The following is a 26,112-nucleotide window of genomic DNA, read 5'->3' on the forward strand; positions in this document are numbered from 1 at the left end:
TTGGTGCCATGTTGAGATAGATCTATAAGCACATGTCATTATCCTAACCCTTATTCCCGTTTATTCTCCCACATTAAATGATCAGTTTAATATGAAAAAATCATTTGGGTTGGTTAGATATTAGATTTTATGACACTGAAATTTGAGAAAGTGAGCAAGCGTGTGTTGGCGATGCTGGTGACTAAGGCTAAGTGGACGCAACCTACTCTGATACCAAATGTTGGAAATAGGGTTGCATAGAAACACACCCAACTTGGAGAAGACAAAGGAAGCTCAAGGAACACAACGGAGAGTTTCATTGCTTAGTGCACAATGAAAGATAAGTAGCCCTAGAGTGATGGATGTATATACAATGCACGGGGAAAAAAAACCTCCTAGTGAGGGAAAAAATGCCACTGCGGTCCTAAGTGTGTTCACATACATCACTACCACATGTATATGGTAACACATTCTTCTGTAAGTAGATGCGTGAGTAAATCCTTTCCTTTGGTCTATTTTTCCCTCTAAGTAAAAATGTGTGCGTTGCTTCGCCAAAACCAACATTGAAATAAACTTGGCATGAAGAAATATAGGGTCCTGTAAAAAATGACAATGTGTATCCAAATGTGTGGAAAGGAAAACGGCTTGGAAAAATATATGGCATTCCAAGTGAACATTGTGCACTCTGCTTACTCAATGTGCTTCAGAAAATCAAAACCAATGAAATTCAAATTTTAAATTCAATACAGGGTGCTCATTGCATAGGGTTTGAATGTTTGAGCATGGGTATGCATGTTTATGTATGTGTGCTCTTATGCATGTGTGTTTGTTTATATTTGTAGTGTATGTCTGAAAACTATAATGTTGTAGCATATATGTTAATAACAATTATGCAACTATTGGCATGCAACAAGTGGCACAAATGATTGAATGCATGAGAATCAAGAATGGTGCTCTAAGAAAATCTTGACATAGCTGCTAGATTGATGCATGTGAAAAGGCTCAATGATCAATTACTAGAGATACTGAATTCGTCAAGCAAAAAATTTGGTTAAAGTTGTAATATATTGAGCTTAAATTTTACTTACAAGTGTAAACTTTCATTTGGATCACAAAATATTACCCTTGATTCAAAGAAGGTTCAGGATTTTGAGCATTCTGAAAGACTGCTAGTCAAAGGCGTTCAAAAAAAGATGTGTGCTTGTTTATGCTTGGTTGACATCTATGCTAGGGTGGTTTCCTGTTGAAATCTCAACTAGTTCTCGGTGAGAATTCTATTGAGGGTATGCTCTCTTTGAATGCAAGGTTATAGCATGTGCCCAATATAGCATAGCAAAGAGACATGCCTTGCCTAGGTTGAATAGAACTTCATGCCCACTTTTGGTTCATGCACCATGGTCTAAACCACCTTCACATTCAATGTCATTTTGGTGGATGAATGGGCCTCCAAGCTAGCCACTGGACTCAATCATGATCATCATTACAAAGCCAGGATTGTTCAGGGTTTTGTTGTTTTCAACCTCAAAATAAATGCAGGTTTGATACAATCTCTATCCCCTAGCTTAATGGGGCCTTCGACTTGCACAATGATCCAACACTTGGTCCTAATCTACCTTTTGCAATACCTCCTACTTGCATTGTAGGTTATCTGCAAGGCCGCAATAATTTGTACCCAATGAGTCACCTCTATAATTTTTAATGGTGTCAATTAGCTTTTTCTTGTAGATCAGTTTGTTTGATATAACCCTTTTGAAGCTTAAGGTATCAACAAGATTAATTTTGCACACCCACCATTACTATAAACTCTCGTGCTTTTATGCTTGTGGAACATGGGGGAGTTTGTGTTGCGAGCAAAGCGTGTGCATAGAGAAGGTGAGAGAAAGGAGAGAAAACACAGTTTTGGTGGAGCTACTTAACTACAATTACTATAGCAAGCTGATTGGGCACATTACCTTTATCCCATTAATCTCCCACTCAAAGTCCAATGTGCCTTTTAGTTGTACTATGTTTATACAAGGTATGTATAGATCTCTATCTAATGCCCATAAGCAATTGACCACGTGCAAATTTCTTGGAGATTGAGCTTTGGTTAGTGTATCGAGGATTGTCATCTGTGTGAATTTTAACATTGAAAGAGGTATGCATATTGATTGGATATCACACATGGAGATATTATGGATTTCTACATGCATAAATTAGGGGATTCCCTGTTCCATATGATATGTTCCCTTCAATTCCATCTATTAAAGCTAGTTTTTATAGAGAGAGAGAGAGAGGGGGGGGGGGAGATTGCATCCAAGAAAATTCTTCTAAACATAACTTTGGTAAATTTCCCTCAAAATCTTTGATAACTTCTCAAAAGATTTTTCGTTTGCAATATGAGGCAAAAATGCATCAATGTGAAACAATCAATCCCTTAAAGATGTTGTTGGACATCTCCTTGTGCCTAAAGCATGAAAATGGTTAGGAAACTACATGGACAATGGAAAATCTACTAGATAAGAAAAAGTAGCAAAATACTCAAAGCCAAAATTTCTAACTACGCCTTTGACTCTACAGTATCACTACTCAGAGGACTTCTAGGAGGAGGAAGTCACCCCCACATTGCGCCTTGGATTTCAATGGTTCTGAATTTTCCAAGTGAGAAAACTTAGAATCCAAAAACACAAAACCAAGTGCATTCTCTTAGGATTGCAAGAAACAATTAGTGGTGCATGCAATAGATTCATCATGAGATACATTATACAACCACAAAGCCTTAAAAACTGCGTTGCACAAACTACTCAAATGTGACCATGGTCTTTGTTTCATCTTCTTGTCAGCTATGCAAGCATCACCTAGTAGATGCACCCTACAAGATTTCAATGTCCCTTCAAGTAAGATCTTAAGCAACTCTTACATCTTTGGAGTTAGATTCAAGCTTTTCTCAAGTCAAGCAATTCCAAGTAATTTCTTCTTGGCAACAAGCTTTAGAAACCTTTTCACTAGCTTCCCTTCTTCAATAGCCTTAATGACTCCAACTACAATGTAGTACATGGAGAGAAGAGCTCCTATTTTCCTTGGCTCAAAGGGGCCATTGATGCTATTTTATAGATTCCAAACATTGCGTAATTAGTCGTGGATGACTTTTTCTATTATGAATGTTGTGATATATAATGGTTGATCAAGATGTCATGCCGTATGGTTCTCTCCTTTGTTTGGTCATTGGTAAGATTTATGATTCCATGAGGATATTGGTATAGTTAAAGGCACTATCTTGGTATCATTTTGTGGCATTTGCCTTGGAGGATACTTCACCGCCTTGAGATGATGCCATGGGAGGTTGGTATGGTCAAAGACATAGTAATCATGGTCCCTTCCAAATGGTGTTTGTTTTGGAGGATGATTTGCCTCCCTATATCACTGTCCTTTAGCTTTGCATGAAACACTAGATTATGTGCAAATGCATATTTCTTTTGTATCATTCTTTCTCAGCACATCTTCCACCACCTCCTATGGTTTCTTTCTAGGTTTTACCATAAATCGACTAATCACTCTCATTGCAAATACAATGTATGTACTAGTCCCAATCCTAGTTACATCAAAGAACCACCAACAAATGCACAATAAATCTTGACCATCTTAGACTTTTCCTCTTCAAATTTGAGACAATCCTATTGGCTAAGGTTCACATTTGAAAGCAATGGAGTAGATAAGAAGCCCCCCCCCCCCCCCCCCCCCCCCCCCCCCCCCCGCCCCCCCCCCCCAACACTCCGCCGCCCCCCCTCCGACCCAAAATGCTTTAATATACAAAAAGTTTACTCGTTTTTTGACAAGGGAAGAACATTATTAAAATCCTTCATGTCAAAATTATCATGTAGTTTCGTCTCTAATGCATCTAACTCAAGCTTGTTCTTCCTAGCTATGAGTATGTCATCCACCTAAACGATAAGAATGAAAAAGACTACCATCTATAGGTTTGGTCATGTAGAGGTAATGATATATGTATATGCACACACACACACACACACACACACACACACACACACACACACACACACATATGTCAGTTTCATATGTGGCTTACTGTTTTGAGAATGGATACTTGCTGATATTTAACACTACATGGATGGTAGATATAAGTCAAAAAGAATTTAAGTAGGACATGGATAAAAACTCATAGGTTCATTGACACCTATAATACGTATTCAAACTAACGAATTTGTTGTCTTGTTTATATGGATGTAGGTGAGGACTCTATCTTTACTTAGGTTCTTTTTGGCTAAGTTGTTGTCCATCACTGTAGAACCTGGACTCTCTCACTTCAGAATAAGTTGTTCTTGACTGTCTCATGTACAAATCACTAGAATGATACCTCATTCTTACTATGATGTACAAAAATGAATGAAAGACTGAGTTGTCTTTGTGCTAATCATTGTCCTTTATCTAAAGTCAGTTGTCTTTTGAACTGATATGCTCTTTTTTGTATAAGTATAAGTCTAAAAACAACAACACATAAGTCTTTTGAAATGATATGTTCTTTTGTGTATAAGTATAAATCTAAACTCAAGGTTCTCCCAGAAAGCTGGGAAACCAATATGTTGGCTTTGGAGATTTTTTTCTATAGGCTTTGATGGACCCACTGTCTATAATTCCTTGTTAGGTTAACAGGTGTTAAGTGGTCTTTCCTTGTCTATAGATCGGATTCCTATTCACAGCTATTGTCGTCTTTGACTCTGCTGGTTTTAGGTTGCAGGTTAATCCAAAATTACTTACCCTTGTGTAATTATTTAGATTCTTATGATTTCACGAACATTTTACCTATAAATGAACTACTCTTGGATGGACGGTTCATTTTAGGACTATCCATAGAAACTGGTTAAAGCATGGAAAACTTCTACAACTGACTATGAACATAATACATACTATTCTCTACTGGCTAACACAGCTTTAAAACTATGACTGGAGTATAATATTCTCTGTTAACATTGTCACTTATAGTTCTGATGAGACTCCTACATTTTGTGATCTGATACAACTCTTTGGCTTCAGACTTGGCTATTCTATTCTCATCAACTTGATGATGCAGTTGGCCCATACTCAATGGGCCTACTGCTGCCAGCTCATTGAGTATGGTGCTTGGGTTAGGAAGGACACACACACACACACACACACACACACATGTCACTTTTATATGTGACTTACTATTCTAAGAATGGATACTTGCTGATACCTAACACTACATGGATGGTAGGTATAAGTTAAAAAGGTTTTAAGTAGGACATGGATAACAACTGATAAGTTCGTTGAAAACCTATAAAACGTATTCATGGCTAATGAATTTTTTGTCTTGTTTATATGGATGTAGGTGAGGACTCTATCTTTACTTAGGATCTTTTTGGGTAAGCTATTGCCCATCACTATCGAACCTCGCCTCTTTCACTTCATAAAATAAGTTGGTTTTGTGCTAATCATTTTCCTTTGTTTAAGCCATTTGTGTTATGAACTATTATGTTCTTTTGTGTATAAGTTTAAGTCTATAAACAACAATACATGCACACATACACACACACCCATATCTTGCTCGATTTTGGTACTCCTTTTTTATCCCTTCTTGCACATTGCTGATGTAGCTCTTATTTATGTTTCTATGCAAGCATCCATTGGCATATGTATCGATGAATAGGGTATATCTACAAAAATAGCTTCAAATATGCATCCTAAAGCCATGTCATATATAGATAATGCAATTATATATTACATGGAAAGTGAGTTGTCTTCATACAAAGTGATTTCTCATGCACACAAATTGATAGACAAAAATAAAGGAGCAGCTAACCCAAAAACCTTATTAATTGCTACAAAATATGATTACTAGTTAAACTGTCCACATGAAACAAGACCACATAAGGTAGCGTTTCACTACATTCATGATAGTTTCTTTGCTTCTACAAAACACTGCCTTATAGAGCTAAAATGGTGGAGCTGGAAAAGCTGTCAACTTGCAGCACGATGTGACGAGCGAAAACCCTACCAAAGCTTTGTGTGAATGCGCACTAATAAGACCATGAGACTATGAGAATAATTGTCCATGGGACCATGAGACCATGGGTCATTTGTTGTTGCTTTACATGAGAAAAGAACAGTCAATAAGGTGAAGGGTCACATTGGCATTCTAAAATAAGGCAAGGTCTCAATAGGCATTCTAATACAGTAAAACATTTGTCAAGGTACATGTGGCCCTTACTTGAAGCGACCCATTTAATAACGAAACAAAGGCACACAATTATTTGTACACCTTTCTCCTTTCTCCTTTGATGCATGTTTAGCAATGTTCACAAAAAAACCAAAGATAAATGTATTTTCAACTAGCTGAAATTGCGAATCTCGGCTAGATATTGATCTTGGCTTGGAGAAAACCGGTAAAATTCTTTAAGTTTTAGTGAAAATACTAAGAAATGCTTCAAATTTTGACCTAAAATTTGGAAATATTTTAATTATGCCCTTATTTTCTTCAATTAGCAAAAATGTTTTGGCAAGCCCCGCGTTTTAGCATGCCAAAGAAGAAAATCACCCATATGAGGCTGACGAATAAAAGGACCTATTTACAAACTAAAGTACAAGAGAACATTTCAATCATTTAATGACTCACATGCAAAAACTCAAATGTATGCCTAACTCCCTAGGCATGCTTTAGAAAACCTTCAGGTGGTCCATTGTACAATCATCCCCTTCACTTTCCAAACTTGGAAGGGGATCCTTGAGCTCTTTTTGGAGGGAGGTTGCATGAAAGGTGAGTAACAAAAGGATCTCCCACTTTCACATCTTTGGGATGACATAAAACTTTGATGGAAGGAAGTGGAGCAAGCACTATTTCAATGTAATTTTAGAAGCTACAAAAGAAATTTGATCAATAGACTCTTGGAAACTGTCCTACAATCGTACACCTATGGCTGGGTCAAAACTAGATTGGAAAGTCTAGCATTCGCCAAAAGAGGTGTTTGCATTCTTCCCCAAGAACAAGATACCTACAACAACCTCAATTCCAAAGCAGACTCGTTCTCTCCACTTGCCAAGATATGGAAAGAAAATTGGTCTAAAGAGCATTGGGGAGGAACTTATTGTCACCTCGAAGATTAAATGGCCAAACTCCATGAAGATGTTTACATGGACGGTGTTACAAGAGCCATCCCAACTAGGAATAATGTTTGCGTGGGATTGGCATTGATGCTTGCTTTGGTTGTAGACCAGTGTCAGAGGATCCCCTACATATGTTGCAACCACACAGGTTCTGTCCGCAAAAATATGCAAATGGGTACGAAGAACTTGGAGGATTATCTTCTATGCAGATGACCTGATGTTAGGACGACATAGATTGCAAAACCAAGTCAATTTGGTTTGCATCCAAATCACTAGATAATGTTATTTGAAACAAAAATGGAAAGCATGGAACCTTCAAATCTATAAGAGAAAATGTGTTGTGGCCCAACTTAAGGATGTTGTCAATGAGAGCATCAAGCTCATTTATGTTGTAGGGTCAAAGAGAGGGGCAACCGTTAGTGCCAAAGAATGGAATCATGCACGTAGTTGCATCAAGATCTCGAGTGGTAATACATAGCAACTCTTTGTCAATCTCTTGTTGCGCATCTGTACAAGCCCCCCTTTTGGAACCAATGCCCCCTCAAGACACATGTAGTGCTTGAGGTTGATTGCGTGTTCTTTTCTCGGTCAATATAACATCTCCACTTACAATTGTAATTATGACCGAAAAAACAAGATGAACACTCACATTAGCATTCATAAAACAAAAAGTTTAAAAGGAAACCCTAACCCTAAATGAAGGGACCATTTACAACCTAAAATAAGTCTTTTCAGAGCAAAATGTTGAAAAGCAAATCATGAAGCTCTTCAATGCAAACTAAAAAGTAGAAATATGTGTTCCTTTCTCAAAGGCATGTTTTAACATGTCAAAAAGCTGTTTTTTTAGTACAGCTTCACACTTAAAACACTAGCTCCTTAATCAAATGAAACTCTTGCATCACCACCTCATTACCATTCTGCTCACGACATTGCTGGCTCAGATATGGCCAATAGCCATGGTTGTATGCTTCTCTTTGTCCAAAATGCTGCCATTACCAAACAGAAAGTAGACCGATTAATTGTGGAGTGCAATCTACAAGGTGAGGGGTTCAATCCCCATCAACCCAATACAAGACTAACAAATTAAGAACAAGTTAGCCAATGTGAACATTTGGTCCTTTAAGATGCAGAATCAAATGATAAATATACAGATCCAAATGGCCAATTATTTATGCCAATAAACACATCCGCAGAATATGAATTTTCATACAGCTGGCGCGTGTACATCAAGGCAGAGCTCTGCCACTGGTCCCAACGGAGTTGTGTCCATGGGATAGCTTCCCAACACTCTCAAAAAGGTCACATATTCCTGCAGTTCTGAGAGTGCATTTTGCCCCCGCTGATCTGCCATTGACGCCTCGAAATCAATATAGAAAAGATATTCAAAGTACCTGGTTGTCCCTGAATGATTCGTGTTGTCTACAATCCGTATCGGGTTCTTGCGGCGCGGCCTGCTCTCTATCTTTGTAAGATTGATGTTGCGAAATGCAAATGCAGACAACACCTTGAAAAGCACCCCTGTTGATTCACCATGTGCAAACACAATGCTTGTCTTGAAGGGGCGGTCTATGCGTGGAATAATGGGCTCTCTGGCCAACATCACAAATCGTGTCACATTGCAGCGATCGTCCTGTATTCCCTCCGCAAGAATGTTCAAGCCATAGATCTCCGCTGCCCGCACGCTTGCAATTGCCGCTGTGTCCGTCAAATTGTTTGCAGCGATGAACTGTGCGGCCCCTGCTGTGTCATCGACTGCCTCCCTGCTCACATTTAAACCGAGTTTTGTGAGGGTGTTCTCACACTGCGAAAGTGCTTGCGGATGTGAAATGACACGGGTGAGATCTTCTTTCTGAATGCCTGGAAGAGCAAGGAGGCAATGTCGAACAGGAAGCTGAACTTCACCGACAATGTGAAGGCGGTGAGAGAGCAAAAGATCGTAATTACGATGGATACTACCGCCGAGAGAGTTTTCTACGGGGAGGACTGCACGGTCAGCGAGCCAGAGCTCCACAGATTGAAATGCCACTTCAAATTGATCGCATGGAATGGGCTCACATTCAGAGTAAGCTTTACAGGCAGCAGCTTCGCTGTAAGCACCGGGGACACCCTGATAGGCGACACGCAAGTTGGAGCCGTGCATAGGTGGGCGAGCGAAGTCGGACACTGAGAGGGGCTGGGGCAAACAGGCGGTTGCCGCCACGGCAACCATCTGGCTCTCCTGCAAAGCAAGCTGGAGGTGGTTGTTGCCTTCTCCACCATTTTCCATCTTGAAAGAGATGGGTAGATCTGGGCTTCCAAGTGAATCCTTAGATCTGGCTAGCTGCAGGTACCGCCGAGGACGTCCTCTAAGGGAGAGCAAGCTCTGCGTGCAAGGGTGGACCGAAGGCTGTTGAGCAACCCTCCTCCCTCCCTCCCTCTCTCCTCTCTCTGCGTGCAAGGATAAGGCACTTGCCCACTCTCTCTGAGAGACTCCTTTGGAATCTGAATGAAAGAGAACGCAGACTGACCTCTTGCTTGGTCAGAGCCGATGCTTGGAAAGATAAATAGCACGTTGAGGACCTGGTCCAGGGTGAAAACCAGGCACCCACAGCTTTCTTACCCCCACACTCTTTGACATTTTCTTCATGCATGCATTGGGTGTTTTGAACTTGTATTGCTGCAGGGTCTAACCGAAGAAAATAAGGGCAAACTTGAAATTCAACCGGTATATAGGTCAAAATTTGAAGCTTTTGCCGCTATTTACACTAAAACTTGTGTAAATTTGCCGGTTTTCTTCAAGGCAAGCTCAAAATCTAACCGGGATTTTACGATATTAGCCGGTTAAAATACATTGTACCCCGGTTTTTTTCTAACACTGGTATTGTTGTCTTATTTTACTTAAATTTGAACTTATCAGATAAAAACCTTGATATTTGAGTCGACCTTAAATCTTTCTTGCAAAAAATTGAAACGATCATTTTTCGATTTGAATAGGTTTTGAAGTGAACCTCTTGATCTTCGCCAGTATGTGTTGCTTCCCTTCCTTGAGTCGGGTCAAAGTGATCAATTCATTCATCCTTCCTTATATTGCCTTCACCAGCCCACTCCTCAAAATAGCCAAATGTAATTGGAAGGAGTTTTTGAAACTTGTTAAAAGATTCTTATGGAGGAACAACATTAAAGCCTCGTCGCCATGGCAATGGGCAAACTGGGAAGTTATCGCTCGACCGATGGTTCAAGGTGGCCTACGGATTCTAAACCCTGCTGTCCATGTTGAGGGGCCCTGTCTGTCAAGTTTTGTGGTCTCAATCATAAAACAAGACCAGTCTTGGGCTATCATGACCAAGGATATGATAGACAAGGCAAAGCTTTGCTCTAAAGGTGGAGAGTGGAAAGGGATCTAGGTGCACGACAAACTATTAGCCCCAAGGTGGTCTAGCTTGAGACTCAGTGGCATCATGGGAGAGCTGGTGCAAAAGTGCAATAGAGCAACATGGGTACTGGAATGGGTGAATTAACCAGATACTTCCAGAACTCCATCTCACACTGGTCCCCTTGCCTGTCTAAAGTTGTTGGTGTAATTCTGAACCCTTATTGGAGAGAAATTGCAAGAAGGATGAACAATAAAGGACTCCAACGGTTGATCCACTTCTGGGATGGAAACAACAAGTGTTGGAAATCATTTGACCAGTTGGCTGCCCAATTTCAACTCAATGGCACTGAGAAGCTACTTGTCAACAGAGCCGTAGAAGGCCTGGACAACATTCTATTGCTGATTTGGGAATCTACTTTTGAGTGGAAAGCTTGGAAATGGTCCATAAGTAGCCAATTCTGTAAACCTCATACCAAGGGCATTTACCGAGCATTAATGCACGAGGCTGATTGGTTCGCCCCTTTGAACAAACAATGGAAGAAACAATGGTCGAAAGCTCGATGGGATGAGGTCACAAAGAACATTTGGAATAATCCACAATGGCCTCAATTTATGAAGGTATTTATGTGGAAGGTGTTGTGGGGGGCTTTGTCGAGACAAGCATCAAGATTCAGGCACGTGGTATCGTGTTTGATGTTCAGGGTGCAGATTAGCTAACGAAGACCTCGCTCACTTTTTCATGGAATGCCCAGGCCTGACAGGGAAGGTGTGCAAATGGATACAAGAATGTGGAAGATAGGGCTTTTCAAGAAGGACTGTGCCTTGGTGAAAAACAGTTTCGAAGTGTTGCACTTCTAATCTGCACTCAAATTGTTAGATACTGTTTCTTTAGTAATATCTGGAAGGCCAGGAACTATCGTGCCTTTGATATCGACCTCTCTATGGCTAGTGTCATAAAATTTATGGTCAAACCTTTAATTTGAGAAAAATCCTCCCTTCTTTGACTTAAAAATGTGTGTGGGATGGGGGATAAAGCACAAAAAATAGGGATTTGAAGACATTTTTATTTACTTCTTTTTTGTGAAACTAATAAGCAACATTTAGAAATTTTGAATCATCTTCCAAGAATTAAATGTACACATATGAGATGACAATAGATTCTTCTTGCTTCCTGCCACTCCTTGAGATGTTATTCATGCTGAAAAATTATGTCATATTTGAGTTAAAGGGGTGTAATAAAAGTTTTGCCAATAAATAGCTTAGTTGACACAACTTGACAATGATTGGCTTCTTACGATGCTTTTGAAGTAAAGGATCATTTGTGTAGCCAGACACTCACATGCCTTCGTCAATTGGAACGATATGTAAAGATGGAATGAAGATCCTGTACACCACATGGACCCTTTCTTGAAGCCGGTTCATGACTCGGAAAGTGAGCTTGTGGATGTTGCAAAGTCCCCGCTTGTGGAACTTGATATTTACCAAGAACACAAAACAAAAAGTCTTTGATGGTTATACCCAAGTGTTTGCAAGTGTCTGGATGGATGAAAATTTAGAAAAGGATGATGATGATTTTATCTATACCATAATAAAAGGGGGAGGGATCCCCCCCCCTAGGCAGTAGCTCCTTCAAACCGGCCAACTCCGGAGGTGTGTGTCCTACAGCCTAGCCATAACTCAAGTAGAGGTTTCTGACATGTCAATTTCCAAGAAGGGAAAGGTGGGATTTGAGTTGGAGGTGAAGATGACAGAGCATGGCGCTGCACAAGTCGCAGGGTGTGCTTCAAGCTGCTCATAAGCCGGCCATGCATGTTGCATGAGAGAGAATGTGTGTGTGTGTGTGTGTGTGTGTGTGTGAGAGAGAGAGAGAGAGAGAGAGAGAGAGAGAGAGAGAGAGAGAGAGAGAGAGTTATATTAACGTCTTCAAAAGGCCAAACGACCTATGAGATTAAAAAAATGGTCATGACCTATGAGATCAATAAAAAAAGTGAGAGCAAGGTCTCTCTATCCCCCCCTTCTCTCTCTCTCTCTCTCTCTCTCTCTCTCTCTCTAAGTAAATAGTAGGGTGTCATTGATTGGATCAAGATAGGTTTGGGAAGGCTACCTAGCTAGCGGGATGTTGAATTAAGGTTGATAGCTCCAAAGGTCGAGGTAGGAGCATGTTGGTCATGTTGATCATCATTCTTTCTAGGGAGAGAGCGGTTTTGATAGCTCATGCTGCCAGCTTCATAAAGCATTGTAGTATACTTTGATCAGTCGTGCGCAATTCCATTGCAGCCAAGCCGGCAAATGGTATGTGGAGAGAGAGAGAGAGAGAGAGAGAGAGAGAGAGAGAGAGAGAGAGTGAGAGAGAAGTTTTAACTTCCTAGGAACAATCCAAGAGACCTCAACCAACGAGGAGTGAGGGAGAGGGAGGGATAGGGGGGTGGCGGGAGGAGAAGAAGAAGAGTCTTTTAACATCATAAGAACTATCCCAAGACATCTCATAGATCTACACACACACACACACGAGAGAGAGAGAGAGAGAGAGAGAGAGAGAGAGAGAGAGAGAGAGAGAAGCCTTTAAACACTCACAATTTTTTTGTTTTAAAAGCTCTAGGTTGGGTGATATCCTACGGGCAAGATAATGCACAGCTTTGGTGGCACTCAAAGACTATAAAAGAGGTACATGTATAATATCATTAGATAGAATTCCAAAGGGGGAATGGAGAATGTCCAAACAAAAGTATACATCTATATCTATACATATATAATGGGGTGAGGGATCCCCCCCCCCCCCGCCCCCAAACACATGGCAAGAGCTCCTTCCTCTACCCTGCAGTTCACTTTGTATATCCTTATTCAATGTATACACATCCTTATTCATTTTGTGCACAAATACTTTTTTGATATTTCACTTATGGCTTTCATTTATCTCTCTGTCTCTCTCTCTCTCTCTCTCTCTCTCTCTCACACACACACACATGCACCTTGGCGATGTCACATAGATTGAATGTGTACAAGTCACACACATTGTGAATAAATACTCTCACTTGTCTGTTGTGACCTTGACACACACATGCCAATGTGTACATGGCCTTATCGTCATTGCATTGAATGTTTTCCAGAAGGGCATGGTTGGAAAATTGGTTGTAAAGGACGTCTAGATTTGCACCATCTTTAGTGGCCAAGTACGGGCCCCTCTTCGAAAAACCTTGAATTCAAACACCCACATTAATATCAATTCATAGTGAATTGAACAAAAAATGGGGGTTAGATGGAGAGACTGCAAATGGTCTTGGAAATTTACCATGTTATGGTCAAACCTTTAATTCCATAAAAATACTCCCTTCTTTGGCTTATCCTCCACAAAGGCATAGAAGTAAAGAATCATAAATGTAGCCAAACACTCACACACCTTTTCCATTTGGAACTACATGTATAGATGGAATCAAGATTCTGTGGACCACGTGGACACTTTCCTGAAGCCAACTCATGGCTTGAGGAAGTGAACTTGTGCATGTTGCAAAGTCCCTACTTGCGGAAATCAATATTTGCCAAGAACTTGCTTATACCCAACTGTTTGTAAGTGTCCGGTGGATGAAATTTTAGAAAAGGATGATGCTGATTTTGTATATAATATTTGTAATGGACATATTTATTGATGTGGTGTGTCTGTTTGGATATATTTTACTCTCTATATATGAACAAGCTCCATTTTGTGACAGTGTAACTATTTCTTCTTTCAAATATATGTACTCATGTTCTCCCCAAAAAAAAAGGTGAGGAGGCACGAAGGCCGCGGCTAAGGTAAGGGGAGATGAGGGATAGTAAATTTAACTATTTTTCTACAATCACATAAAATTTTATTGTGTTTTAATATAAAATTTTATTAATATATTAGGTCTCTCCAATCTAAGAAAAAATAAAAATTCTTTCAAAACATATTAAGTGCCTAAGTGAAGGGCGAGTTTAAAAAATGAAAAGCCACACGAAGGTGGAAGTCAAAAGACAAACAAAGATGGAAAGTTAAAAGACCTTTTATGTCCATATAAGTAGGTGTTTCTATGTCCTTTCATTTCTTTTTAGCGTTTTCTTCTAAGTTCTCTTTAGCATTTTCCTCTCTCTGTCTCTCTCGTTCTCTCTCTCTCTCTCAATGTTGTATGCATCTTTCTTAGGTAATATTGTTGCAAATCTATGTGCTTCGTCATTGCCTGTCGTTACATGCTCTATATTAACGCATGGTTTTTTTTGTATTTGAGTGGAATCTTTGAATTAGGAGCACCTTTTAATTTTTTTGAAACCATTATGAATACCTTTTAATTAGGGGGTTCTAGCTGTTTAAAAATGAAAAATTTCTTTAATTATCTTACAAGATTCTTTAGTTAAGACTTTTTTATTTGAGTCTTTAGCATTTTCCTCTCTCTCTCTCTCTCTCTCTCTCTCTCTCTCTCTCTCTCGTGTGTATGCACCAGTCTTCAGACAACACGTGTCTCCATCTCTCTTCCCTTTCTTTTTCGTCGTCCCTAATCTTAATGTTTCACTCTTTCAGCCCTCTCTCTTATCATGTCATGTCTCAAAGTGTGTGCATGGCCTTGCAATCTCTGCATCTGGAGCTGTTGAGTGCATGCTCGCGATTGAGGTAGAGTTAGCAACAACTAATAGCTAGCGTAAGTGATTGGGGAGGGAGACAACACGAGGCACAGGTGATTCAAAAACCTATGAGAGCCAAGGTTTCACCCAAACTCTGTCACGTGCAAGGGAACCTGTGAGGGCCACGAAATTCACACAAAGATTGCTTGTCACGGCTGTTGCATGAGGTCGTAGTGGGAGAGAGGATGGGTATAGGTACATGAGCATGCACGCAGGGAGGCAAGGTGATGAGGAAAGGAGATCGAATAGAAAGGGAATCTTAAAGGGTGATGAAATTTTTTTTGTAGAAGCTATAAGTTGCAAAGATTATCTCTTATACATATATAATCACAAATGGTTTTTAAATTATGAAAGGCCTCACTTAAATAATATGAAAGATGCACATTGCACATCAATAAAAAAAAGAGAAAAAAGTAAAGTAAAAACAATAAAATTGAAGCAAAAAATATTTTAGTGCTTTTTTATAAGAAAATGTAAATTTAATAAAGATAAAAAATAATAAAACAAATTAATAAAATAAGTGTTTATGAAATCCTTATATCAAAGGGCTCTTTATCAAGACTTTACATCATAGGATCAAACTCCTATGAATATTTTAAAAAATAACATTTAAAAGATCACGAATCCTTTTCTTCCACAAGAATTTTTTAGCCTCCTTGGGACACTTGTAATGCAAACAAAATTGAACTACCTTTGTCCATAGTGTACTAAGGTCTTTAGCAGGCTAAAAAGGTTGAACATAATTGGTGCATTGAAACCTTAATGCTTTTAATGTACTTGATGGTTGAAAAGTTAGCCATAACATGTACCTTTTTGGCTTTTTAAAAGAAGCCTTAGAGGAGAGTTGGGTTATGCATACTTTCAATTTTTTCCAGTGATGATTGAAACTTACCTTAAATGCTATTTCATTTCACATCTCACTTCTTGACTTTCTTGCATTATGTTGTTTTGCAATGTTAAAGTGAAGATTCATCTTGCATAATTCTAGTAAACTCTATAGATACACATCCTCACTTCTTGACTTTCTTGCATTCTTTTGTTTTAGAATGTTAAAGTGAAAATTTATCTTGCATGATTCTAGTAAACTCTACAGAGACGCACACACACACATTTATATATATATATTGACGAGTTCTTTTTATTTCACATTTCATTTCACAACTTCTCATGGCTTGATTTTTTTTGCATTCTATAAATTAATTTTAATCAATATTCCAGAAAGCCTCTTTTATTAAGCGACCGTCGGTCGAGTTTCCTATTCACAAAGCAACAAACAGAAAATACTAGCATAAATTTAAAATTTGCAAGAGTTTTTGAACTATTTTCTCTCATATTTCATGATTTTTCTTGCCTTTACCATGATTTGCAACCGGCTAATCTCGATTTTCAACTGGCTCAAAGCTAAGTTGAGACAATCCTTTCCCGAACACTCATTTCAGCTAAACTCAACCTAATGACTTTATCACTTTCTTATTTTTTTAGAAAGCCACCATGACCCTTTGACTTGTTTGTTTGATGCTTTGTTGGGTTTGCTGTCCCCACATTATTTTGTTTGGTTTGTGGGCTCTCTCTCTCTCTCTCTCTCTCTCTCTCTCTCTCTCTCACACACACACACACACACACACACACACACACACACACACACACACACACACACACACACACACACACACACACACACACACACACACACAAAACCTGTCAAGGGACAAAAATGCTTAGCTGATGATTATTTCAGGAGCCCTTCATCTACATCTCTATTATGCCGCCCATTACATGATCACACATACAGCTATCAAAGTAGAAGCAAGTGTTTGGACGCTCAACCAAAGGTAAGATACGAGTCGCCAAGGCTACCCCATACTCCCGAGTGCGGTGAGTACAGTTAAAATATCCTCGTAGTTGATGACTATAACTACGGTATAAGAAAATCTTCTGAGGAGGTAGAAACTGGGCTAGCAGATATAGCCGATCTGAAAAACCAAGCTTTATTGAATGCTCGATGTAATAATACTTTGGCCCTAGGCCCACTGCTTCAGTAACCATCGCCAATCGGATATTGTTCTTGAAATGTTCACGACCCCAAAGTGTCAATCGTGTCACTCGGTCCTGATATGTCCACCACTTTGTTTGGGAAACAGAGGTTCCTAACTGCGGGAATAGATGAAGTTCATAACGGAGTAATGTTGCTCGACGTATAGATTCATTCGACATAAAGAGATGTACAGTTGCTATGAAAAAAACCTGGTCATGACTATAGGCTAACATACACCGAGGAAGCAAAATAGTTGAAGAATGCTAACTCTGGAAATGATACTTAATAGTAATGACTTTCTTAAACTTGAGTACTCTCTGCTTTGCGTAGCTACAACATTGAACAATGAATTATCAGGACTCGGTTATAGTCCCGACTCTCTGAAAATTCCTGTACTCTTCCCAACATATAAGAATCATAAGCATAAATTTAGATGGATTTTCGACGCTTCTAAAATCCTGTTCTCTTGTGTTACGAATGATATCACCCACTGCTTGAATTTTGTTCTACTAGAAATCGAAGATATCTGTGCCATCAAACACATAGATATAAAGAGATTCAGAAATATAGATTATTGCCCTCTCTGGGTCATAAAAAAACGCAGCTGAGGTGTTTATCAACCTCCTAGAAAGCATTTACTCTATCTTCACGGCAGACATAACTCAATGCTATGAAAATATCCCTTTAGATGGACCATATGGGCTTGTTTATACCTTATCGTGTCTTATAAAGATTGCCTTTGCCCACAGAAAGGAACTTGGGTATACATGCATCTCACAAAAAGGGAATAAAGAATGGGTGAAAAAATCGAATAAGTCTGCACCTTTCATCTTTAAAGAGGATGATCTATAGAAGTATATTTTTTTGGCTACTTAATAACATTTGTATCCAATTAGGTAATACCTGCTACAAACAAAACTCTAGGGATCCCAATGGGTTTTGCATGCTCTCCGATTATGTGTAATCTATATCTCTATTACTTCGAATACCAATGGCTCCTAAAAATATTAAATAACCCAACAAGTAATTCATTACTCACACACTTTGCACATTCATTCAGATTTATGGATGACCTATGTAGCCTCAACAACCCCATGTTTGAGATTACTCTTAATGTTATATATCCACCTTGCTTAAGTATTGAACCTACATTCTCTGAAAGAGTGCTATGGCAGGATAAATTGTTCATTTCTAGAACACACTTCCTGAATATTGAGTTTACTTTAATTTCCCCATTTGTGGGAAACTTTTATACTCGTTTTTTTTGGAAAAGAGAAAAGCTTAAGCTTGTGTCCTCTGAATTTACAAAGAAAAAAAGTAATAGACCTACAAAAATTCTCTACACACCTGTTTAGGAATGCTTTTTCTTATAATGTATACCTCTTCCGGCTGTTTTAGATGAAGAGATCAAAACTTTGATTACCAAGTTCATTAATAACGGGTTTACAAAAAAAGACCTTGTTGCATGCATCCGCAACTCCCTAGAAAAACACAACTGGACCTACCTTAAGTTTGACTTACAAAATCTGATAAGTCTACTTAAAGCAGAATAAATCTTACCACAGCATAGCATGTTGCAAACTAATACAAACACTTCATGAGGTGGTAGGCCCCTATTCTATGGGGTCTACTACCTCATAGGATAAGGTGCTTGAGAAAGGGTGGGCACACACACACACACACACACACAAAAGCTGTCAAGGGACAAAAATGCTTAGCTGATGATTATTTCAGGAGCCCTTCATCTACATCTCTATTATGCCGCCCATTACATGATCACACATACAGCTATCAAAGTAGAAGCAAGTGTTTCGACGCTCAACCAAAGGTAAGATACGAGTCGCCAAGGCTACGCCATACTCTCGAGTGCGGTGAGTACAGTTAAAATATCCTCGTTGTTGATGACCATAACTACGGTATAAGAAAATCTTCTGAGGAGGTAGAAACTGGGCTAGCAGATATAGCCGATCTGAAAAACTAGGCTTTATTGAATGCTCGATGTAATAATACTTTGGCCCTAGGCCCACTGCTTCAGTAACCATCGCCAATCGGATATTGTTCTTGAAATGTTCACGACCCCAAAGTGTCACTCGTGTCACTCGGTCCTGATATGTCCACCACTTTGTTTGGGAAACAGAGGTTCCTAACTACGGGAATAGATGAAGTTCATAACGGAGTAATGTTGCTCGACGTATAGATTCATTTGACATAAAGAGATGTGCAGTTGCTATGAAAAAAACCTGGTCATGACTGTTGGCCATAATACACCTAGGAAGCAAAATAGTTGAAGAATGCTAACTCTGGAAATGATACTCTGTACTCGGGTTTTATATTTGAGCTTGAATGAATAAAACCATTTTTTGACTCCTAAACCAAATTGGAAATAGGAAAGTGTGCCTGAAATTGAGTTTATTCTCACATTACAGATGGGGTTTTTTTACACTATTAGGATTGCTGAAGCTTAATATAGTGCTGGATAGCAGGTGTAAATACCTACTGTGTATGTATACCCGAGGCTTGATACAGCTTACTAGCTACGAGTCTAATGACCAGGCTATGACTATGGGAATTGATGCTATCTAATTTTACCTTATGGTGATGTAGACTGTCTGACCGGGCATTACATTTAACTTAAACAAAAAAGTTGAAAACCACTAAATCTGGAAATGATACTCTGGACTTGGGTTTATATATGACCAACCATTTAGAATAAACCCAGTTTTTTGACTCCTGAGCCTAATTGGGAATAGGAAAATATACCCAAAATTTATTATACTCTCACACTGTAGAAAAAGGTTCTTTTTTTACACTAGTGGATTGCTGAAACTTAAAGTCGGGCTGGGATAGCAGATGTAAATACCTACTTGGTAGGTATTTCCGAGGCCTGATACAGTTTTACTAGCTTCTAGTCGAAGAAGCCGAGCTTTGACTATGGGAATTGATGCTATCTTAAGTTACCATGTGGTGAGGTGGACTGTCTGACTAGGCTTTACATTTTCTGTTCATAGTACTAAAACTTTAATCTGTAAGCGTGGTATGGAGTCCTTCTTGCCTCTACTGCACGCCACCGCTTAGGTTTTAGGGTGTGGGTCTGCTATGTCTCTCTCCCTCGCCTTTTTCCCTTGAGTATATGATGCAGATATGGCGGAATCTCGCCTGAATTCCTCTGGATCTTGGGCTGTGAGGGATCCCGTGGTATGTGCCTGTGCTGGCATCCTCGGTTGTGGGCTTAACCTGTCCAAGTCAAGGTGTCGCGTCTTCTGCAGAGGAGCATCGAATGTATAAATAAGGCTCATAAGGTGATTAATCATACTCACATAGCTGCGTGCTCTGTTATCACCTCTTTGCGTGTGTTAGTTCAAAACTGTGTATTTATCTACTGGTTGCTTGGGCTCAACATGTTGAAAAAATCGGAGAAAGCCATTGTGGAGGCGTCGTCGTCTCCTAATCTACAAGTTAACAGAAATCTGTTTGTTTTGATTCTTGAATATATAAAAAGGAAATCTTTTGCTTGCTCTCAAAGACTGATAAAAAAACCAGTTAATAGACTGTTTTCTTTATTAGTAACTTGTTCCAGAGACTGTTCTTAATGGTTTATGGGGAGAAATTTATGTGGTAGTGTATGATTACTTTGGGACAGATGGGAATTGAGGTTCGCTTGGACTAATGACGTATATTGCTGTATAAAAGTATATGTAGCCATGCTCAGGAACTGGGCCCTTCCTGGTTATGTGAAAAGCTCATGAAAAACAAGAAACTACTAAGTATTTTTTTGATGGAAGTAATAAATCTGGTTTCCGTAAAAGGGGCTGAAAAACTGGTTGTTTTGAGTAAAATTTGTCCTTTATTTGTTTGAAAAAGGGCAGATTGCCATGTATGAATGATTTCTTATCGTATGGCTGCATGGAAAAGAGGATGGTGTGGTATCTAAAGAAAATGATGTGTATATACAATTGACTCTCGTAAAATTGCTACTCAATTGGGTAATGTACTTATGTAAGGGGTACTGCAGATCTTAAAATAACCAGGAGTTCACAAAAAATGAGATATATATGATTTGTTGGATAGTTTGGTTACATTGCTGAGATATTTTGGGTAAAAGGACTGACCCGGGACTGATTCGGTTTACTAGTTATGGGGCCTATTTTTACATCTACTTAAGATTATTCTGAGGTCATTGAATACAGGTTTCGGAAATGTTGGCCTGGCTTCTGATATTACAGTAACTTGTGTGTGACATCACATACCCAATTGTAGGAGTAAATAATGTTTTTTGCAAATTGACTTGACCATTTTTACCATAATACATTATCTACAGGTAAGATTGATTTTTTTACCGGTTGCCTATCGTACTGAATCGGCTAAAAGTTATGATGTACTGAGTACTGGCTTCTGATATGCTGCCCTATCTCGAATATTCTATAGAAATAAAGTGGCATCACATACCGGACTAAGGTTCGATAAAATAGCAGGTTTCTAATTTACTGGTTTTTTTCATCATATGCTAGGAAGTGTAGTGGTAGTTTCCGGTAAACCTATCACTAATTCAATGTGTTGACAGATTTCTGATGGCCAAGGGTAGGTTGAACTTCGGCTACTCAATTCAATTTGCTTACCATCTTCTGCTGGCTTCTTATTATCATTTAAGTATAAAGGAACAGGTCCTTACCTACCATCTTGCAGTATATTTTAAAAAAAGCCTCTAGTGGGTTGGTTTAAAAGGTTCTTGATACTATAAGGTAAGTCATATAGTGTCCTTTAGCAAATACTGGCTGGTTATTCTGATACTGGCTGGTTATTCTGAATTTTTTAGGACAGAATATTTAATTTACTAATTTAACTAAAAGGATACTCTGAATTTACTGAATACTTCAGGGGTATTGCCCTAGTTTTGGATATTTGATAGGGAATAAATGCATCATAACACTGGAATGTGGTAGATAGCTGGTTTCAAATATACCTTGACTTTTTTACCATATTACTTCTTTAAAGGAGAATATTAATTAATGTTTCCTTTGACTGCTCACCAAGTCATCATACACAGTGATTTTAACTTGCCTTAGTTTGTTGGCACCTCGAATAGTCAATAAAATTTGACAGTAGTTAATAATATTTGATGGCACTGACTGCTGGTTTTTTTATTAAACTTTTTTCTCTCAAAGTATATGGTAACTGATCTTTTTCTAATCATCTTACAGTATATAACTCGAAATACTTCTTGTATGTAAAAGAAAGGGGGGAGATGGTGCTTGATTATGCAGAGTATGTCATATAGTTCCCTTTAGCTGAGCCTTGCCGGAGACTTTTTTATAGTTCTCGGACTGAGTCTGAGTGGGCTCTCTGTGACTGAATCGTCCAATGTATTGTAGTATACATTTGTTTGCTGGCATGTGGTAGCAGTATGATTGACATAACAATAAGGATATCTGGAATAATGGTTATGAATTTTTTTAAGAAAGGGGTATCTCAGGTAGGGAAAAGTGGTAAAAATTGATTTTTTTTGGGGGATATCCCAGCTTGAATATAAAAAATGGGATCTATTCCAAATGTGTGTTTATATACAAGGAAGAGGTAAGTTTAGGTCTGGCTTGAGACTGCTTATACATACATCAATGGAATATAAGTTGCTCGTATCTAGTTAGGGATGAAGTTCTGGTAAAAAATTGACTTTCTCCTTAACTCCTTTAAAAGCTTTTTATAAAAAACAATAAAATCAGATTTTATGGCTGCTCTTTGGGGGTGAGTACCTTTTGTATCAGATTGGCAAAAAAAGCCAAGGATCTTCGTTTTAAAAAAAAACCCTTTTATATAAAAGAACAAAATTACAAGTTAAGAACTATGTTTTTTTTATGGTGACATGGATAACAACTGGGATGCCCAGCATCACCTGCGTACAGTCACGTGCTAACGAACTATTTTCTTGTGGCTATAAGTGTAGGTGAGGGCTACCTTCCTTGATTAAAACGTCCCGTTCTTAACAAATGGTGGATCTCTTATTATGATGCAAAATTTCCCAGACTTTGGGTTTAAGGATTCTTGAGCTATATTCTGTTATCTTCATTACCTTGTACAAAATTTATTTTCAATTGCAAATAGATTATTGTACAAATCCACTGTACTTTTCTAGAATTGTTGGTCTGTGAACATTTAGTGTTCGTTTGCGTATATATATATATATATATATATATATATAGAACTGCTACACACACAAACAAATCCAATGTGTGTACATGTCCTTATTCGTTTTGTGCACAAATAATTTCTTATCACTTCTTGTTGTTTCGGGAGCCAAGATGCTCTTGATTTGAATGGCACTTGCATGTTGCAAAATAATTTCTTATCACTTCTTGTTGTTTCGGGAGCCATGATGCTTTGATTTGAATGGCACTTGCATGTTGCAAGGACCCTTTGTGTCCCCCATGTCGAGAGCGAATGAACCCCCATTCTAAAGCAACAAAACTATCAAAGTTGCAAAACTAGTTTTATTTTGTGTAGAAAATTGATAGAGTTTTGCAGAGTGAAAGGGCCTCTAAAATCTTGTTAGTACTAGCCAAAAACCCTCTATTTGCTACCACATGAACTCCCATTCTCAAGAAGCAAAACTCCCATTCTGCCACATGTGGACGTGGAGGATGGCATCTGCCCTGTGGCTGCCAGATTCGTGGCCTGAAACTTTGTCTTTGATAACATCACAAGGAGGTAGAGTAAAGGGGCCATATTAAGGACCTTTACTGTGTTGTCGGGCTGCATTTCTCTATGATGTATCATTTCAAGCATGGAGGGGTGCGTTCGATAGTGATACTCAGGAGCAACATACAACATAAATTTCAGAGCGATCAACAATTCACTAGTGGGGGATCGGTTCTGTTCTTGAGAGTTCTATGTACAAAAACAAGGGTGACCCAGTCCAATTGAGGTATGCTGCTTCCAATGCTACCTGAGCCTGCATCTGATGCTGCAATGCAGCTTTAGCTGAGCTAATCGTGAAAGCATTTATTGTTGGTGGATGTCCTAGTTTTGGTGCCCATTTGTTTTATTTATTGGAGTCTCCCTATCCGCGTTGTGGCCCCCATCCCATGCCTGGCCCCTTTACCCTAGCTATACTAGGCTACCTGTCAAACATCTTGGACTACATGCAGCCATAACTACTGGCTTTTAAAGTCACAATAAACAATTTGGTGAACAAAAGCACAATCAAAGACATCGACATACACAATAGAAAAGGAAGAACCTATGTTGGCAGGGATAATCTACGAGACAAAGATCCACTCCAATACCGAGTGCACGTGGGTGGGGATCATGACTAGGACCCCCTAGCTTCCATGCTGGCTGGCATACCTTGCTTGGAGACCGGTATTCAACAAGGGAGCAAGGGTACATGCACCACCATCATGCAGCAAACCCAACTGAGATCACAGGGTGGACATCAACGACCTTTCCCTTAGGTTGGGGATGACACATGGTCAATAGCACCGATGATGCCCTAATGCAGATCGTCATAAGCACATGACTAGAGCCAAGTGAAACCTCTAATAATCTGCCCATTCCGCCTCCTCACAATCTAAAGCATATCCTACTTTGTCGCCTTTTCCCGCGATGCCGTTATCTAATCAAGAAAACATAAATCGAGAGAGAGAGAGAGAGAGAGAGAGAGAGAGAGAGAGAGAGAGAGAGAGAGAGAGAGAGAGAGAGAGAGAGAGAGAGAGAGAGAGAGAGAGAGAGAGAGAGAGAGAGAGAGAGAGAGAGAGAGAGGGAGGACATGTGCCCGATTGGCCTAGGCCAAGAGAGAGCAGTTCCTATTGCTCCAAGAGAATGGCACTCCCCTGTTGCAAGACCCCTTGCATCACCCATGTTGAGAGCGAGTGAGCTCCCATTACCCCCCAAGCTACAATACAGCAAAATCAAAACTCTCTCTCTCTCTCTCTCTCTCTCTCTCTCTCTCTCTCTCTCTCTCTTTCAAGCTAAGCTTGGTTGACATCCGTGTAACTGTGATCCTTGGTGTTCGCCTTGGTGATAACTCCCTTGTATTGTAATAGTAAAGATGGTCATAGCCCAATTTTGAATCATTGTGAGTTGATGCATAAAAGGTCACCCCAAAATAACTTCAAAGTTGTTCATTAGGAAGAGAATGGGGCCTAGGAGGGCCTCTATATTTGGCAATTTAAGGAAGTCAAACCTTTAGTATTAAGAAAGGAATGAAAGGACAACTTTTGAATTCAAACAGGCAAAACAACTAGTTTATTTGAATTCAAATTTTCCTTTCAAAATAAAAATAAAAATCTAGTTGGTACTACTATATCATGTAGCATATCTATGGAAAGTGCTAGATGTGTAGATTGAAGATCTATGATCTCCGCTCAAATCAAAGAGCAAATGTGGGAGTTATGGAAGGCCAAAAATCATAAAATTGTCCACCTCCTTTTGTGGAGAAAGTGCATCCTTTGACCACTCTTACACATCTATTACACACCCACCACTCTTGCACACATGGCATACATCTATTTGCCAAAATGTTAATCACCTCCATAAGCTCATGGAAAATTTGCCAAAATGTTAATCACCTCCATAAGCTCATGGTAAACAAAGAGGCCCTCCTACATCCCATCCTCTTCCTAATGGCCTATTTCAAAATCTACCACTACAAAGGTGTGTTCGTATTCTATCCCGCATGAGAATACTATCACTTGTTCCAATATTCTCAAGGGTCTCATATACTCGCCAGCTAATTGCAATTTCATGTGCACTTTTTTGAGAGCCGGTCTTTCCCATTTCTCCTAGATTCCTTTTGTAGTGATGGCTATCCCCGCCCCACTGTCGAGTATAGCAACGGTGGTCACTCCCTTATATTCCAGAGGTAAGGTGGTGTTTTCTTAAATAATCACCTACCTTATTTACTGGTACAAGTTTAGATTTTGGTTTCTCTGGATGGTTTGTTTTCTTGGTTTCTTCCATGAGTTCATCTATTGGAAGGACTTTTATCCCCATCTTTTCTAGG

The 26,112-nt window shown here is 39.2% G+C and overlaps 2 protein-coding genes across 3 annotated transcripts in view; one reads left to right on the plus strand and one right to left on the minus strand.

The window, feature by feature from the left end:
- LOC147438048 (uncharacterized) overlaps positions 1-4,279 on the plus strand; it is a 93,525-nt gene extending 89,246 nt beyond the window's left edge. The window contains exon 8 of one of the 2 annotated variants that reach the window (XR_015184922.1): positions 4,207-4,279. The gene's annotated coding sequence lies outside the window, so the exon portion shown is untranslated. The remainder of the gene's footprint in view (positions 1-4,206) is intronic. The other variant, XM_086487425.1, reaches the window with a different exon arrangement.
- Positions 4,280-8,192: 3,913 nt separating this feature from the next.
- Positions 8,193-9,720, minus strand: LOC147438049 (arogenate dehydratase 1-like). Its single transcript, XM_086487426.1, has one exon. It carries the CDS (start codon positions 9,362-9,364, stop codon positions 8,303-8,305), a length of 1,062 nt encoding a protein of 353 aa, XP_086343552.1. The 5' UTR covers positions 9,365-9,720; the 3' UTR covers positions 8,193-8,302.
- Positions 9,721-26,112: the final 16,392 nt, after the last annotated feature.

This window comes from Adiantum capillus-veneris, chromosome 17 (genome assembly GCF_014529385.1).
Source record: "Adiantum capillus-veneris isolate H3 chromosome 17, ASM1452938v2, whole genome shotgun sequence".
NCBI classification, from domain to species: domain Eukaryota; kingdom Viridiplantae; phylum Streptophyta; class Polypodiopsida; order Polypodiales; family Pteridaceae; genus Adiantum; species Adiantum capillus-veneris.